Genomic DNA, 16,440 nt, shown 5'->3' on the forward strand with positions numbered 1-16,440 from the left:
CAGGGAGCTGCATCAGCCCAGGCTGGGTGGGGAAGGAGGAGCCTTCACCTCCTGCACGAGCATCACTGCCGGATGTGTGCTCTTAGAAGTTATTAAAGTTGCTTTATTTGGTACCAGGGCAGCCAGGGAAGAGGAGGTGTGTCTGATTTTGCACAGAAAGGTGCTTTGGGATGGATCCCGTGCTTCTCCAGCTCCAGGTGAGGAGCTCTGCCATGAGAGCTGCTCCCATGAGCTGAGCAGGGCTGGAGTGACCTCGGTGCCCTCCCCCCTGAGCTCACCTGGGACTGCAGACAGGGGTTTTACCTCCCTCTCCAAGGCTTGATAGCCACAAGTGTGAAAAAAATAAATTCTTGAATCCTGAGTGTGTGTGAGAGGGTGTTTGAGCAGCCCTGGCTGATGTCACAGGGTTAATGAGGATGCAGATGTGGCTGCTCACACCCATTCCACATTACCAGTGAGTCAAGCAGCCAAAGAAAAGAACAGCAAGGAAAGTTTTTATTTGCTCCACTGCCTCTTCTGACAGCAGATCTGTGGTGCATTACCTGCCAGCAAATAACTGAGGAGGTATTTCCTCCCCTGGAGCCAACTTGGGGCTGTTCTTCTCTGAGAACAGAGTTTTGGAAAAACTGTGTAAGTCAGTGCTCAGTGACAAATAAGCACAAAGATCCTGATGGGGCAGGAGGATTTCCCCGAGCCTGTGAGTGACAGTTATCCCCACCCTGGCTGCTCTGGGTGCTCCTGATGGGGATTTCAGCTCCGTGGGTGTCCTGGGAAGGTTTCCACAGTTCCAGAGGCTTGGTGGAGCCTGCAGAGCATCCCCTCCCAGCCCTGCACAGCCCTTGGAGGCAGCAGGGCTGACACAGGAGCACAGCACTCACTGCAATGAAGGCTGGAGCACCAGGATGGGGGGGACACCCCGACCCCCCGAGCTCTGGGGGGGTCTCTGGTCTCCCCGTGCTGTTCCTGGTCCTGCTGGGGCTCCTCAGCATTCCTGTGGCTCGTGGTGAGTACGGGGCTGTGGGAAGAACCAGAGACACCTGCCTGGATCCCACCTGGCTGCCCAGGGGCTGGGCTGGCTGATGCCACCCCCAAGCCTGGGGACAGATCCAGCCCTGGCTGGTGCCTTTCCCATGGGAGACCCCTGGGCCACCCAAAACCCCCTCCTGGGGAGGGGATGAGCCACAGGAGGGGCTCCTCACCTGAGGAGGTGTTCTCCTGCTGCAGGTGACTGTGGGCCCCCTCCTGCCATGAGCTACTCCAGGCCCTCCAGCAACTCCAGCAGATTCCCAGTGGGATCCAGGGTGACGTTCACCTGCTCCGAGGGTGCCCGCAGGATCCCGGGGCTGTCTGACACCATGGAGTGCCTGCCTGGCAAAATCTGGTCCAGTCTGCCCGAGCCCTGCGGCCGTAAATATTCTCCTTTTTATCCGAGACAGCTCTGGGTGACCATCCCTGTCCCAGGGGACAAACCCCCTGCCCTGTCACTGTCCCTGGGTACAAACCCCCTGCCCTGTCACTGTCCCTGTCCCCTGCCCTGTGCCCCTTGGGGCCACTGGTGGTCGCAGGGGCTGGCAGAGGGGTCAGTCATGGGGTGGGGCCGGGGGCTCCTGTGCCCCCCCCCCAGCCTTTGCATGTGCCCCCCATGTCCATAACCCCTTCCCGGGGCTCCTAACACCCCTCCATCCCCGCTCTGGTGCCTGCAGCCTGGTAAGGAACCCGAGTGACCCTGTCCCGAGCAGCAGGAGCTCTGCAGGAGCATTCCCGTGGTCCCAGGGAGTGTTTGGGACACTCCTGCTGGGCAGCTCTGTCAGGTCGGCTTTCCTTGGCTGCCAGGGAGCTGCGCTGCCCCAGCCAGGCTGAGTTTTGCTGCCCTGTCCATGGTGGATGGGAGGAGGAATTTCTTCCCTGTTGGCACCAACGTGAGCTATGTCTGCCGGCCTGGCTACGAGAACATCTCAGAGAGTTTCCCCTCCAGCACCTGCCTGGAGAACCTGACCTGGTCACAGCCCGCTGAGCTGTGCAGGAGTGAGTATTTCTGCTGCCCCCACACCCCCCAAAAAAGCTGTCCTGGCTGCTCCCAACCTGCATCCCAAATTGCAGCCTGGATATTTTCATCCCAGCAGCTCCATGAGCACAAAACTGGGTGGATATTCCTTGTCGTTCCTGTTTAACAGCAGAAGTATCAGCGATGTTCTTTTTGTTTTTTTCTGCTGGTGTAAACAGGTCTGGTTTGCTTTTTGTTCTGGGGAATGTTTGGCTGGACTCTCAGTGATCTTAGAGATCCTTTCCAACCTTTTTATGGTCCTAAAGACGTTTTCACTGGGACATGGCACACGCAGGGGACAAATCCCAATTTGCTTTTCTAGCACTGAACTTCAACATGAAGGCAAAGCCTTCCCTTGGTGCCACCCATGGAATATTCAGACTGGTGATGTGACAGGGATATTTTTTCACAGTCGAGTGCCTTATTCCTAATCCACTGAGATGGGAACCCCTCAGTGAGTGTGGAGCATTTTGGGATCCCCTCCTCCCCCTGTGGCTGAGCCTGGCTCCTGCCAGCCCAGCTGTGACACCCATGGAGTGAAACCCTCTGGAACCTTTGGGAATAGCCCTCCAAGCCTGTGTCTCCTGTCTCATTCAGCCTTTTTTGTGTCCCCAGAGATGTCCTGTGGTGTCCCAGGAGCTGTGCCCGGGGGGAGGATGGGTCCCCTCATGGACCTGCAGCTGGGAGCACGAGTGGATGTGTCCTGTGAGGATGGGTGAGTGCTGGGCACAGCTCCAGAGGGGCACACAGCTGGAGGGAGGGCACCAGGCTCAGAACTCAGGGCCACCTTTTCCTTCCAGTGCCACCCAGAGGAGCTCCAAGTGCCCATCCCAACAGGAGCAGCTGGTTGTACTCTCATTTGACAACTCTAGACTTCAACACAAGTTATTTAAAATATTTCAGCTTAAGATAGTAGAGATATATTGATAAAAAGGGGTTACATTGGAATTTTTAAAACCCACTTAAGTCCAGTTGGGAAAGTGCAGTGAAGCACAATTTCCACAGTCAGGAGCTGACTCATGGCTGCTGCCTGCTTCCAATCAGGGCCCAAATGCAGTGAACAGACCTGAAACTTCAATCTCTTTCCACTCCAGCCTGTGTTCCTCCCTCCCAGCAGGAAGCAGCTGGAATCCTCTGGCTTGTGCTGCCCAGCTCCAGATTTACCAGAGGGGTTTTTTTTCTCTCCTTTGGGATGTAACTGGAGACACTCTCAGCTTGTCCCACCCTGCTAGGGTTGAGCTGAGCTTTGGAAATCCCCAGCAGGGTGGAGGGATAACGTTGCTCATGTCAGTTAGATCAGATATTATCCAGCATGTCCAGATGCTGAGGGTTTTGCACAGGAGGTAATTCAGGATGGGGAAGGTGAACAAGATCCATGAGCTCCCAGCAAACCAGTGCAGAAACCACTTTAATTTAATGTGGGTCAATCCCTGCTGCCCCTCATTGCTGTACATGGAGGATCCCAGACTGGTTTGGGTTGGAAGAAACCTTGAATCCCATCCAGTGCCACCCCCTGCCGTGGACAGGGACACCTTCCACAGCCCCAGGTGGCTCCAGGTCCTGCCCAGCCTGGCCTTGGACACCTGCAGGGATGGGAAGTCCACAGGGTCTCTGGGGAAAGCATCTTATCAGAAAGTGTCCCAGCAATGTGCTGGCATCTGATTTTCTGGCTAAACTTCAGCAAAACAGCTGCACCTGACACCCCAAAGCAGGAGGTGGCACTGGGGGACACTGGGGGACACTGGGGGACACTGGGGACCCTGTCCTGCCCCAGCAGCACTGGGGGGTTCAGCAGACCCAGTTCAGAGAGCCCAGGGAGCAGCAGTTGGGGCTCAGCCCCAGCTTTTGGGGGTGCTGTGTGTGCCCAGCAGGGAGCTCCTCCCTTGTCCCCTCATCCCTGGGGTGACAGCAGCGTGGGAAAAGCCCTGGATGGTGACAAAATCAACGCCAGCCCTGCTGTGGGCCAGGAGCAGGCAGGGATGGAGTCCCCGATTCAGCAAATCCGTGTGGGAATCCCTCAGCCCTGCCTGGCATTCCCAGACAGCTCTGCCAGCCCCGGATTCTCCTTTCCCTGCAGAGTCAGAGCAGGGAATCACCAAAAATAGATGAACACAGATCCTGGCAGAGCTCTCCTGGTACCCAGCAGTGTCAGCATCACTGCTGGTTCAAAACTGCCTTTCCCACACTCCCGTCACACTCCTGCTGGAGGTGGGAGGGAAATACTCGGAGCTTTTGGAGAGTTACACTGATTTTTCTCTCGTGTATTTTAGGTACAAATTAGTCGGGAATAATTTCATCAGGTGCCAGCTGAAAGGAAAAGATATTGAATGGAGCAAACTTCCAACTTGTGAATGTGAGATTCATCTTTAATTGTGAGATTAAATCTTTTTACTTCACTCCAGTCCAAGCCCCTCTGGATTGTTTTGTTTTCTGTGGCTGGTCTGTCCCCAACAGCACAGCTGAGAAATGTCCATTCTGCTGCTGCTATTTCAGCAGCTTTGTTCCCACAAAATCAACATTTTTGTCCTGACTGGAGGTGATGGGGTGAGATTTCCAGGAATCCTGAGCACGGCAAGCTGCTGTTTATTTGCTGTGCTGTGAGAGGGAGAAAGGTGTGAGCAGAAAAACATTTTGTGAACACATGAGACAGAAGTGGGACAGGCAGAGCTTCACCCACCTAGTGCAGGTTACCCTTCAGTGCCCAAAGTTCACCTTCCAGAATCTTCGGTGGATTCAATTTGTGTTTTGATTAAAATTGAAGATTGTAGCAAGCACAGTGCCCTTCTCTCCTGCAGTAATTACCTGCTCTCCACCTCCTCCAATCAGCCACGGCAGACACGATGGCGAAGGAGTTGAGATTTTTGTTTATAACTCCACGGTGACCTACAGCTGTGAGCCCAACTTCCAGCTGCTGGGGAACGGGAGCATCCAGTGCACGAGCAGGGACAAAACCAGCGGAGTCTGGAGTGGAGCTGCACCCGAGTGCAAAGGTGCTTTCATCTGAGTTCAGTGTTTGGTATTAATTATTATTTTTTATTATTTAGTATTTACTATTTATTATTATTTATTGTTGTATTTCTAGTTTATTTTTATCGTTTATAGTTTATTGTTGTTTATAATTTATTATTACTCATTATTCCTTATTTATCATTTGTAATTTATTATTTAAAATGTATTGTATATTATTTATATATTACTTATTATTTATAGTTAATCGTTATAGTTAATAGTTATAGTTAATGTTAATAGTTATAGTTAATAGTTATAGTTAATGTTAATAGTTATAGTTAATAGTTATAGTTAATAGTTATAGTTAATGTTAATAGTTAATAGTTATAGTTATAGTTAACAGTTATAGCTATAGTTTATTGTTTGATGTTTGTTTATTATTTATTATATATTATTTCTCATTTAGCATTTATAATTTATTATTTAAAATTTATTGTATATTACTTATGTACTACTCATTATTTATAGATTATTATTTATAGTTATACTTAATAGTTACAGTTTATTGCTTGTTTATTATTTATTGTTTATTATATATTGTTTACCATTTAATATTAGTTTGGTATTTAGGACAAACCAGCTTAAAATAAGGCGGGTATGAAGTGCAGGAGGGGTCAAGTGTAAGCGGTGAGGGGATGTAAAGGGGAGCAGGCAGTGCTGGAGCCAGGAGAGTGTGCAGGGCAGGAGGAGCGCTGGGCAAAGCTCCCTCTGTGTGCCCTAGAGAAAAGCTCAGCTCTCACACTCGGAGCGCAGGACACGGAGACGAGAGTTCCTCCCACCAGTGAGTGGAAATGATTCAATGTTGAATCAAATCCCGTTTATTTTCCTCCTTAGCGCCCTTTCTACCAAAGGTCCCCTGATGGATTTCACTCCATGAATTCCGTTTCCTCAGGTCCCCAGGGGAATGGAGCCCAGCCCTCCAGGAAGGGTCTCGGGGGGAAGAGGAAGCTCAGCTTCTCTAGGAAGGCTCCCCAAAGCACCATCTCCTTCTCCCAATCCTCCTCTGTCCTCAGGAAACCAGGTCAGTCCTGGAGGGACAGCATCAGCGGGGCTGCCTGCTTACTCCCACCCCTAAACCCCAGAATTTTCATTTTTCCTCCCATATTTCTCTTCAGCGAGCAGGAGCTGGGCTGCCTCACGGTTCAGATTTGTTCTACCTTTGTACAAATCCCCAAAATCCTACTCTGGGGCCAGCAAAGGATCCATGTGTCCTCCCAAGTACATGGGGATCCTTTCCCCACCTGGCTGCTTTCAGAAGTTGAAACGGCCCAAATTTGCATCGTTTTGTGGAAGTGAGTGGGGTTTTTTTTGTCATGCTCTTCTGTAAGATTTCTCTGTATAATTTATATTTTTTATGCTGGTTGGGCATCTGGATCACAGCTCAGCTTCAGCTGCACCTCCTATTTTCATTAAAAGCTTTGCTTTGTCTGAAATACATTTTGATTTATTGATTATTTCCTTGCACTCATGTTATCACAGATTTATTTTTTTTTTTAAAACTCGTTTTTTTGTGCATTTTGAAAAGCAAGACAGAACTTTGTACCACACAGCCAGGGCCAGGCTCTGATGCCAGCCTTGTTCTACACAGGGAGGTCGTGCACAGCCAGGAGAAGCTGGACATGGTGGAAGTTCTGGTCCCCCAAATTCCCCACCCGCTGCAAAGGAGAATTTTATCCATGAAAAGGGTGAGTGTTGGCTTTGTGGGAGCTGTAATTGTGTCACTCTAAGGGGGGAAGACACAAGACCCGCTGGAAGGTCTCGGTGCCCACCTGGGGGATGGTGAAAAGTGTTTTTCTGAGTCAAGCTGAGTTTGCCCATCCCTGAGTTTTGTCTTTTGGGGCAAAACCAGAAAATCTTTTACCGTTCCTGATCTGTTCCAGTTATTAGGACTCTTACATCTTGTTTTAAGATAAAGGATGACCTAAATCATATAAAATGTAATTTTTTTAATGATGACGTGTTAGCACTCCAAGAAATCGATGGCAAATCATTCCAGCAAGCATTGGCTGATTTCCATATTTGCTCCTCCCATCCGAGTTTTCCTTTCAGCGATTCCCTTCCAGCATCCCGACTCCAGCTGTGATTCCTGCTGATCCCACCGGTGTTCCAGAGGCTGCATTGTCCCAAAATCCCCAGAGCTGCTGCAGGAGCTCCTGCAGAGCCCGGCTGTGTCACACCCAGCCTGATGCTCTGTTTCCAGGTTCTCTGCTCACTGGCAACGCCACAACAAACCCTAAACACAGTCCCTAGGAATTCCTGGCTGCAGCTGATCCAGCTGTGGATCCAGACTGTGGAAGCTTGGATTTCCCTGTCGTGCAGAGTTTCAGCTCATTTCTTTTAGGAAACCATGGTACTTCGGATATTACATTGTTTATTCTTTATATCTTGAGTGGTTTAAGCCTTTTCTTTAGCAAAAGCTTCTTCTTGTATCAGCCTGAAGTTCCTCGCAGTTGTTTGGTTTTTTTTTCTACTACAGGAAGATAAAGCCAAGTGTGGGTTGGGCATCTCTATCTTGCAACGTAAAGGAGCAACTTCTGCTTTCCAGAGGGAGGGAGGGAGGCAGCTCAGTCCTGCTGTGAGCACATCAAGCAGGACAGACACAGAAACACAACTCCTAAATATCCTCCCCAGTGTTGTCACCCTGCCACAGAGGGACTGGAAACGAGTCCTGTGCGTTCTTTTGGCTGCACACCCCAATTTTGTCTTGTAAAAAAAACTCCCTAAGCCTTTCTGGGTTTTTATTTCTATTTAGTAATAAATGGTAATTGTTTACAAAGGGCAGTCTGTGAATTCAACTCCCTGCTGTTTTCTCTGTCACATTTTATTCTCTTTTCTCAAGAAGGAATCAGCTTTAAGGTATATCCTGGCAATGTTCAGCCAGTTCTTTATCACTCTGAACATTTATTTTCTTAATGCCATCCATGGCAAGTTAGACTCGGTTATAGAGATAAAGAAAAGTAGTAAAGGAGGGAAGCAAATCCATGCAGGAATGTGTGGAAAAGGCAGCTCGAGCTACACCTCCCTTAATCCTATTCAGCCATCCCGGGAGTGAGCAGGCAGACCCAGGGCTCAGCCCCAGAAGGTTTTGGGAGCTGGGGCGGAGTTTCTGTGGGAATCCCGGAGCAGCTCCAGCGCTGTTTTTGCTGGCAGCTTCTCCCGGACACCTCCCGCTGCCCCAGCCCCGCACCCAGCCGGGGTCAGGGTGATGCCGGTGCCAGCAGCAGCTGCTGGGGCCGATTCCAGCGCTGCGGGGAGGGGTGGCAGCCCCAGATAAAGGCAGTGGCCCTTGGGCAAGCACGGAGCCGCTATCGTGGGGCTCAGCTGCCCGCGGGAGGAGCCGCTGGCCCCTCGAAATGTGGGTACAGAAAATGTGGGTGCAAAAGGGGAGGGCTGAGCCCGGTGCCCGGGCAGGGGGTGCAGATGTGTCCTGTCCCCTCCTCAAGCAGAAAACAGCCTGGCTCAAGGGTTCAGCCTGCCAGCAAGGGCACTGCACCGAGCCGAAGCTGCAGCTCTTGGCTCTGTGAGCCACTCCCTGCGGGGGCTCGGCATCACCTTGAGTCTTTCCCAAATACTTCATTTTGCCAAATACTTTACTTTGCAAATCTTCCAAGGTCACTGTCCTAAGCTAATACAGGAGAATTCCCCAGAATTAAAAGGTGTTTTTCGTTTTTTCCTGTTGATAGATTCCTTTTGCCTTATGCAGGCACCATCCCCATTCAGGCCACTAGCTGTAAAAATGCAGCCAAGGGATTTCCACGGAATTTGTCACCGTGTTTACAAGGAGGTGTTATGAAATAATACGTTATCCAAGGTGCTGGATTCCTCCCTTAGGAAAACTTCTCTGCTCCTCATTGCAAATGCCTTTGTTACACCTGCTTGGAGCTTAAACTGTGTTGGAAAGGAAAATAAAGTGGAAATAAAACAAAACTAAAGTAAAGTAAAAGAGGTAAGTTTGAGCTTTTCAGTGGAAACATCGCTGTTTCCTGGATGACAAAGGGAAGCAGGAAGGTGCAGGTCGGCTGCTGCTCGCTGCCCTTTCCTCGGGCTGGGAGGACACATTTCCCTTTTTGGTTCGGGTCTTTTCTTTTCCTTCGGGACTCGGCAGCTTTGCAGGGAGGGAGGTCTTTCCTGGAAGGCGCAGGGTAACGCAGAGAAGGAGAGGCTGAGCCCTGGGATGCCCGGCGTGCCTGGTACAGCGGGCACCGCGTGTTCCACACCCAGCCCCGCTCCCCTCCTGGAAACACTCAGGCATTTCGTCAGAGCCTTCCCGGAGCTCAGCCCAGCTCAGCCCAGCTCAGCTGGCCGGGAGGGGCGGGCGGGAGTTCCCTGGAGCAAGGAGCAGCCCCGCGGGAGTGGCCGGGCAGTGCCGGGGGACCCGCGATGGGCTCCGGCCGCTGCTCGCTCCCGCTTCTCCTGCTGGTGCTGCTGGTGCTGCCCGAGGCCAGGGGTGAGCCCTGGGGAGGGAAGGGCTGTGCGGGGAGCCCGGGACTCCGGGTGGGGGTGTGTGGGTGCGGGAGCGTTCTCTGTGTCCGCAGGTGAGCGCTCAGGTGTGCGAGTGTGTGCTCTGTGTGTTCTCTGTGTGTTATCCATGGAGTGTGTGTTATCCATGGAGTGTGTTCTCTGTGTGTTATCCATGGAGTGTGTATTATCCATGGCAATGTGTTCTCTGTGTGCTATCCATGGAGTGTGTGCTCTGTGTGTTATCCATGGCAATGTGTGTTATCCATGGAGTGTGTGCTCTGTGTCTTATCCATGGAATGTGTGTTATCCATGGAGTGTGTTCTCTGTGTGCTATCCATGGGAATGTGTGTGCTCCATGCGTTATCCATGGAGTGTGTGCTCTGTTACCCACAGGAGTGTGTGTGTGACGTGTGCTCCATGTCTTATCCATGTGAGTGTGATCCGTGTGCGTGTGTTCCCTGTGTGTGTGTGTTCTCCATGTGCTCCGTGTGTTCCTTTTGTGGGTGTGTGTGCTCTGTGTCCCATATCCATGTCCCTGTGTGTTCTCTGTGTCTGTGTGCCCCATATCCCTGTCCCCCTGTGTGCCCTGCTCCCTGTGCCACCCTTTCCCACAGTCTGTGTGCCCTGCCTGGGGTACAAAACCAGCAGAATGAACCCCGCTAAATCCCCGTTTTCTTTCCCCCAGGGGACTGCGGGCCGCTGCCGAATATCAGCCACGCCGAGCCCCGTGGGGACATCAAAGAGCAGCAGAGTTTCAGCGTGGGCTCCACAGTGACCTTCGTCTGTGTCCCGGGTTACACCAAGCGCCCCCTTCTCTCCGACACCATCCGGTGCTTGTCCAACTCCCGCTGGTCCAGCCTGCCCGACATCTGCGGCCGTGAGTGTTTCCCTTTCTGTGACACACGGAGGCTGCTTGTGGAAACACTCGCAGCTTTGGCAATCGCTGCCTTAGAGGTTTCCTCATCGCACAGGATGAAGTGGTTTGGCCACTTCTCTTGCTGCCCCTTTTTTCCTGCACTCCACCGAGGCTGTTGCCATGTGCTGGCACTTGTGCGTTAATAAAAATTGAGGAACAGCTTGGGAAGAGCATGGAAAATGGGAAGGGGCAGAGCACTGAGTGACCAAAGGAGGAGGAGGTTTGGCTTTAGGGATCTGGAAACTTCTCCAGTGAGAACTGGCTGCACTTTCCCACCTCAGACAATTCCCTGGTGGAAGTGGCCAGGGAGGAGGGCACAGTTTGGGGTATCCATGTGCTTAGTGACACTTGTGTGTCATCACTCGCATTTATTCTTGCAGTTGAAAGCAAAATGTTGTTATTTTTGCTGGGATTTGTGTTTACAGTTGAAAGCAAAATGTTATTATTTTTGCCCTATAAGTGGACATTTCCCTTGTCTCTGTGGTGGCCAGGCAGCTGTCCCAGACCTCCATCTGTGCCATTTGCTGCCCTATCACCAGAAGACCAAAGACAGAATTTTTATGCTGTTAATACCACGGTGAGGTACATTTGTCGCCCAGCTTTTGACAACACCACAGACCAGCCCCCCACCAGCACGTGTTTGGACAGCTTAACGTGGACAAAAGTTCCTGAACTGTGTCTGAGTGAGTGTCTCCATGTCATTTCATTTTCTCCAACGCTGTGTTCCAAGTGCCACGTCTGTATTTAAAATTGCTCTTTTCTAGTGACATTTAACATGAGATACCATTAACTGCCCGATTTGACATTGCCATACTGCCATGAAAACTGTCTGTGGGGTTTTTCCCAGCCTCACAGTGTCCTAAGGATAATCTGAACTCTTTTTTTAGGGAAATCTTGTGGTATTCCAGCCAATCCAGAACACGGCCAAGTGTTCATCATAAAAGATCATCTGCTGGGAGCAACAGCCAATGTGGTTTGTGACCGTGGGTGAGTGTGAGCCACTGCCCACTGCATCCCAGTTGCCTGGCCAGAGTCACTGGGGTGTGAACTGGGACACGGGGCTCTGCCCATACAGAGTGACACATTCGTGGCTGCTGACAACAAGCTGATTTTGGGATGTGCTTTTGCCCCCTCCAGGTACAGATTAAAGGGAGAATCGCCTTCCATCAGGTGTCTCCTACAGGGAGACAAAGCTGTCTGGAGTCCTCTTCCAGCTTGTCAGGGTGAGTGAATTTGTCCAGTGCTTGACTGGAAAAACCAAATATTGCAACTCACAAATACTGAATTTTTGGTTTACTTCACAAAATGAAGTCAGGGCAGTATCTCTGCGAGGGGAGAGCTGCTGTCACAAAGCAGGGACTCCCCAGGAGCATCACTGGCTCCTTCTGCCCGTGAAGGCTGACAGAGCCAGCGTCCCCTCAGCAACAGCATCCCAGCGGTCACCTCCTGAGTTCTTTTCCCTTTCTCCCACAGCTCTTTCCTGCCCCCCTCCTCCAGCCATCCCCCAGGGGCAGCACAGCGGGAACAGCTCGGGGCAGTTTGTGTTCGGCTCCGTCACAACCTACAGGTGCGAGCCGGGGCTGCAGCTGGTGGGACAGGACACGCTGCGCTGCGGGGACAATGGCACCTGGAGCGGGGTCCCTCCCGCCTGCCTCGGTGAGCTCATCCCACCCCCTGCCCCTGCACTGTGCCCTTGCTGGGCTGATGATTGTCCCTAATTCCCTGCTCTGTGTGCACGGGAATTCTGTAGGGTTTGTTTCTGGGGGAGCAGCATCTGCTCTGCTGAGGAACACCAGGAGCAGAACCAGGCTTGGTTTTACGTTTTCCCTTCCAGAGGAACGGGCAGAAGTGTAATGGACAATGTGGGAAATTGTCAAAGCTGGTGGAGGGAACTTAGAAGGGATTTATGCGTCGTGTCCAGGCAATAAAGCCGAGTGGAACAGCAGAATCCCCTCTGTCCATAAGGCCTGGAGTGGCACAAGAGGTCCCTGCCACAGCCTGAGATGCACAAATCACCTGCCCATGTGCTGATTACTCCTCTCTGAACTGTTTTATATATTATGTACAAGTCGAGCACCATCTAAAATAACATTTTGAGTGTTGTTCCTTTGTCTCTCCCTAGTTAAAACCACAACAGAGACAAATCGAACCAAATCCTCAGAAGAGAATCCTTATTGGCTGGGTAAGATCTCCATTTCTTAGAAGTCCTGTTAATTACTGTAATTGCACCACATTTCGGTCTTCCTATTTTTAACAACCATTTCATTATTTTCCCGCCCAGCAAGCATCCTCATTCCGAGTTGCATTGGTAAGTAGCTTAAAATTGAAAATAAATTTTCTTACCCAAAGCTCTTTGCTGTTAAATACCTGGAGTCAATGGCTGATTTCACTCTCCCTTCTTTGTTAGTTCCCCCAGTAGCCCTTGGAATTGTAGCTGGGATCATCATGAGACGGAAGGAGAGTGAAAAGCAGTAAGCAACGCTGAGCTGCCCCTCGTAAATCATAACTTTCCCTGGGGATAAGTGGATATTTCCTTTCAAGCCCTATCCCTTCAGTATATTTACATGGTTAGCACAATTTTTCCATGTTGCTAAGTTTCTTTTTATTATACAAATGTTCTCCTTTCTGTCTCTCCAGCTCTTATAATGTGAATTTAGAAAAGCATGAGATGAACGGGAGGGATGCAGTGATGCACCTGCAGGTTACAGATGAGAAGAAGCAACCCAAGCCCTGGAATTCCTATTTTTGGTAAGTTTGCTTGTTTACCTGCCCAAAAACTTGTGCCAGACTTGTGACTACAGCCGGGGGTCTCACTGCTGCTGAGCTCACCTGTGCAGATCTTTGAGCAGTTTTTGACTTTCAAACACCACGATGAACACCCTGCTGTCCAAAGGGCACCGGCTCCTTCTCAGGAGGGTTTGGGGTTTGCTGGCTGCTCTCTGCATGGATTTCCTGCCTCTCTCTCATCCACAGCCACACAGGGAACTGCCACGTGTGTCCCAGGTGTGAGGAGCAGCTCCACGGTGACCTGGCCCCTCTCTCAGAGCCCACACAGCACGGCTGCAGCGCCTGCCGGGGCTGGCTGAGCTCCCAAAAACCCCGCACCCACTCGGTCCCCAGCATTGGTGACACTGGGGACAGGCAGAGCCCAGCAGGCGCCAGGTACAGCAGGGGAAAGGGGGAGGAAGCAACTTTGTGTGGATAAAGTGAGTTTTGCAGCTGGAATTCATGTGGTTCCTGTTTTAGCAGGAGCAAGGATTTGATATTTAGGAAAGGGTGGTTCTGTTGGGCAGTAGGTGTTTTTGGGAAGCCACATGCTCAGGTTGTCCCCTCTCCTTCTCTCTCTCTCTCTGTGTTCAGCTCTCCTGCCAAAGCCGTGGATGTGCCCAGGGGAAATGGCACAGGGGAAGCTGCTCCATGCAGGAGTGAGGCAGAGCAGCCCATGCACCACCAAAGGTCAGTCTCCACCTAGAAATACCCAGTGCCACGGTGGGCATGGACAAAAATCAGTGAATTTCAGAATAGAGTATCCTAGAGAATCCAGGATATCCTAGATTGAGAATCCTAGACTGGTTTGGGTTGGAAGGGATGTTAAAGCTCATCCCATTCCCATCACCTCCCACTGCCCCAGGTTGTTCCAAGCCCCAGGAACATGGCCTGGAAGGCACATCCATGCCCTCAGTGCACATCCTCAATGGTTCTTCTCCACAGTGACCACATCTGTCCCATCTGTGAGAGCTGGCTCCGTGCCCACACTGGCCAGGGTGACAGCAGTGCTGTGACACCGGGGGAGTGGCAGGACCAGGGGTGAGTGTGGCCAGTGCAGGCAGCTCTGTCCAGCTCCTCTCAGCACTGCAGTGCCCAGTGCCCTCCAAACTGGGCATTCACTGTGTAATTTAACACAAAACCGGGGGGCAGTGTGTCAGTGTTGGTAGCCCTGTGTCAGGGGCTGATCAAGCAGAGGGGTGTGAAACTGGCTGAGCTTTATTCCGATGGTGCCTGTGGGGTTTCCCTGGGTGTCTCTGGAGCTCCTCAGCCGTGCTGCCCTGGCTTGGCCTCGTGCTTTTTGGAGCTCTGGTTTTGGTTTAGCAGCAAAGAGCCCCGGTGAGACCCTGCAGTGGGAGCCTCTTTTCACCCCCTGCCCAGTGCTCTTCCCACCTGGGGCTGTGGTTCCTGTGGCAAGGAAAGGTTTTGGGCCAGAGCAGTGATAAGGCAAAGCTGTTTGCTCGGTTTATTTATTTATCTTCTGACACTCATCCATGTGAGTCTGGTGCTCCCTCAGGCTGACAAATCTTCCTTAACAGTCACAAATGAAGAGGCAAATTCACATGAAAAAACAGATCAACACCGTTTGACATGTTGCTTGCTTTGGCTTTAGGAAATGTGAACTCCTTGTTGCTGCATTTGTTTTGGGGTTTTTCTGTTTATTCCTGTGAGTGCCTGTTCCACTGTCTAGGAGCCCTAATCCTGGAGGAGCTGGTCCAGTTCTGCATTCTTGAATCACTGCTAATTTGAGTTTTAAAAGGGAAATTGTGAAGGAAAGCAGCTTTTGTGGGTGCTGGAGCCCGTGCAGGGTGGTTTGGAGAGGGGCAGCTCCTGTCACCATCCTCACCTGGGACTCACCCTCACCTCTCTGCCCACAGCCTGCAGGGCCCTGTCTGCCCTCCCTGCACGGACCAGCAGCTCCTGGCCCTGGTCCACGGGGACACAGCCAGCAGCCCCGTGTGTCCCCTGGCCAGGGAGGGGACCCCAGCCCACCTGGCCCCTCTGCACAGCCCCGGCTGCCACACCTGCCCCGTGTGCTCGGTGCCCACCCACGCTCACCTGTGCCAGCCCCAGCGCCTGGCACCCATGGTAGGAGCTGCACCCCAAACACCCCTGGGGAGGGGGACAGGGCTCCTCAAACCCTCCCCAGGCCGAGGGGCTCCCCCTGATCCCCGCTTGTCTCCCATGGCAGGATAAATCCAGGAGCTGAGGAGGGAAGGGGAGCTCTGACACTGACCCCTGGCGCTGTCAGGAATTCTGTTCTTGGTGCAATAAAGAGACCTGAAGCCAAGGCTGTGACTTCACCTGAGCTGGCAAAGAAGCAGAAAAACCAAACATACTTCAAACCCAACTTTGTGTTGATTTAATGCCCAATCTTCTGTTTATTTTTCTATGGACAAAGTATTTTCACAGCTCTTAAACTGAGACTTTAAGAAGTCAGTAAACGTTTCTTTGCACTAGGAAAATAATTTCCTCTTTGCACAATCTTACAAGATTTATTAGTATTTCTTAGGCTACTTTTTTAAACTGAGGTTCTTTTCCTAATGTGCAGATAAAAGCGTAAAATTTACAGTATTTATAGTAAAACTGTTTTGTAAATAAAAGGAATGTCAAATAAGGAATACTGGTATCCTGGCTCTGGGGTTTATTTCATACTTACTAACCAAGCCTTGCCATAGAGTGCCTTAAATGATTTTACAGTCTCATTCTTTGCAGGATATAACAAAGTTCATCAATTGCTTCTGCTCAGTTAATTGCTGTTGTTGTACTGGTGTCCAGTGCCTGAGCTTTCCTGGGAACTGTGATGAGGGAGGTGGGGCAGTGCTCTGTTCCCCTCAGGGTTGGGAAAGACCCCCAAGATCACCGAGTGCAGCCTTTGACCAGACACCAGCTTGTCCAGGAGGTTTTTGGGCTCTTGCTCTGATCCCAAGCAGGTGCAGATGGACCTGAGCCAGTCGTGGTGTGTGGATGTGGAGAGAGGTGAGGGAGGAACCAGGTGAGGGAGGAAAATGCCCTGGGTTTGTGTGGCTGCTTCCTCTCCTGGTTTTAACTCAGCCAGGCTTAAGGATCAGTGGATAAGCTGAAGAGGTGCCATAAAATGGAGTTAAGATTGGAAGATTTCCTGTTCAGAAGGGAAACACCACTGTGGTGGAATTTTGATTGGCTACACTCAGAGTTTTAGCTGCTGGTAAAGCAAAAATGTTGAGGTTTGGGGTTTTGTCTGCTGCAGAGGTAAATCACCCAT

The 16,440-nt window shown here is 51.2% G+C and overlaps 2 protein-coding genes across 3 annotated transcripts in view; both read left to right on the top strand.

Moving 5' to 3' along the window:
- Positions 1-1,247: 1,247 nt before the first annotated feature.
- The window catches only part of LOC106850902 (complement receptor type 1-like), a 49,079-nt gene continuing 33,886 nt past the window's right edge, over positions 1,248-16,440 (top strand). The window contains exons 1-10 of the mRNA XM_088180207.1: positions 1,248-1,407; positions 1,834-2,025; positions 2,660-2,759; positions 4,315-4,397; positions 4,840-5,034; positions 5,775-5,834; positions 5,946-6,074; positions 6,169-6,345; positions 6,642-6,712; positions 16,130-16,175. Coding sequence (XP_088036333.1) covers positions 1,248-1,407; positions 1,834-2,025; positions 2,660-2,759; positions 4,315-4,397; positions 4,840-5,034; positions 5,775-5,834; positions 5,946-6,074; positions 6,169-6,345; positions 6,642-6,712; positions 16,130-16,175 — 1,213 coding nt within the window. The remainder of the gene's footprint in view (positions 1,408-1,833; positions 2,026-2,659; positions 2,760-4,314; positions 4,398-4,839; positions 5,035-5,774; positions 5,835-5,945; positions 6,075-6,168; positions 6,346-6,641; positions 6,713-16,129; positions 16,176-16,440) is intronic.
- Positions 9,240-15,817, top strand: CD55 (CD55 molecule (Cromer blood group)). 2 transcript variants are annotated; one of them, XM_088180518.1, is made up of 15 exons: positions 9,251-9,500; positions 10,200-10,391; positions 10,922-11,113; positions 11,318-11,417; positions 11,568-11,653; positions 11,904-12,086; positions 12,553-12,612; positions 12,712-12,738; positions 12,838-12,901; positions 13,068-13,178; positions 13,404-13,592; positions 13,791-13,886; positions 14,142-14,237; positions 15,074-15,284; positions 15,388-15,817. In XM_088180518.1, the coding sequence occupies exons 1-15, from the start codon at positions 9,434-9,436 to the stop codon at positions 15,403-15,405; spliced, it is 1,692 nt and encodes a 563-aa protein (XP_088036644.1). In that variant the 5' UTR covers positions 9,251-9,433; the 3' UTR covers positions 15,406-15,817. The 2 variants fall into 2 exon arrangements, with proteins under 2 accessions (XP_088036645.1, XP_088036644.1); XM_088180519.1 differs by lacking the exon at positions 14,142-14,237 and having other exon boundaries at positions 9,240-9,500.

This window comes from Sturnus vulgaris, chromosome 29, assembly GCF_052056855.1.
Source record: "Sturnus vulgaris isolate bStuVul1 chromosome 29, bStuVul1.hap1, whole genome shotgun sequence".
In the NCBI taxonomy this organism is placed as follows: Eukaryota; Metazoa; Chordata; class Aves; order Passeriformes; family Sturnidae; genus Sturnus; species Sturnus vulgaris.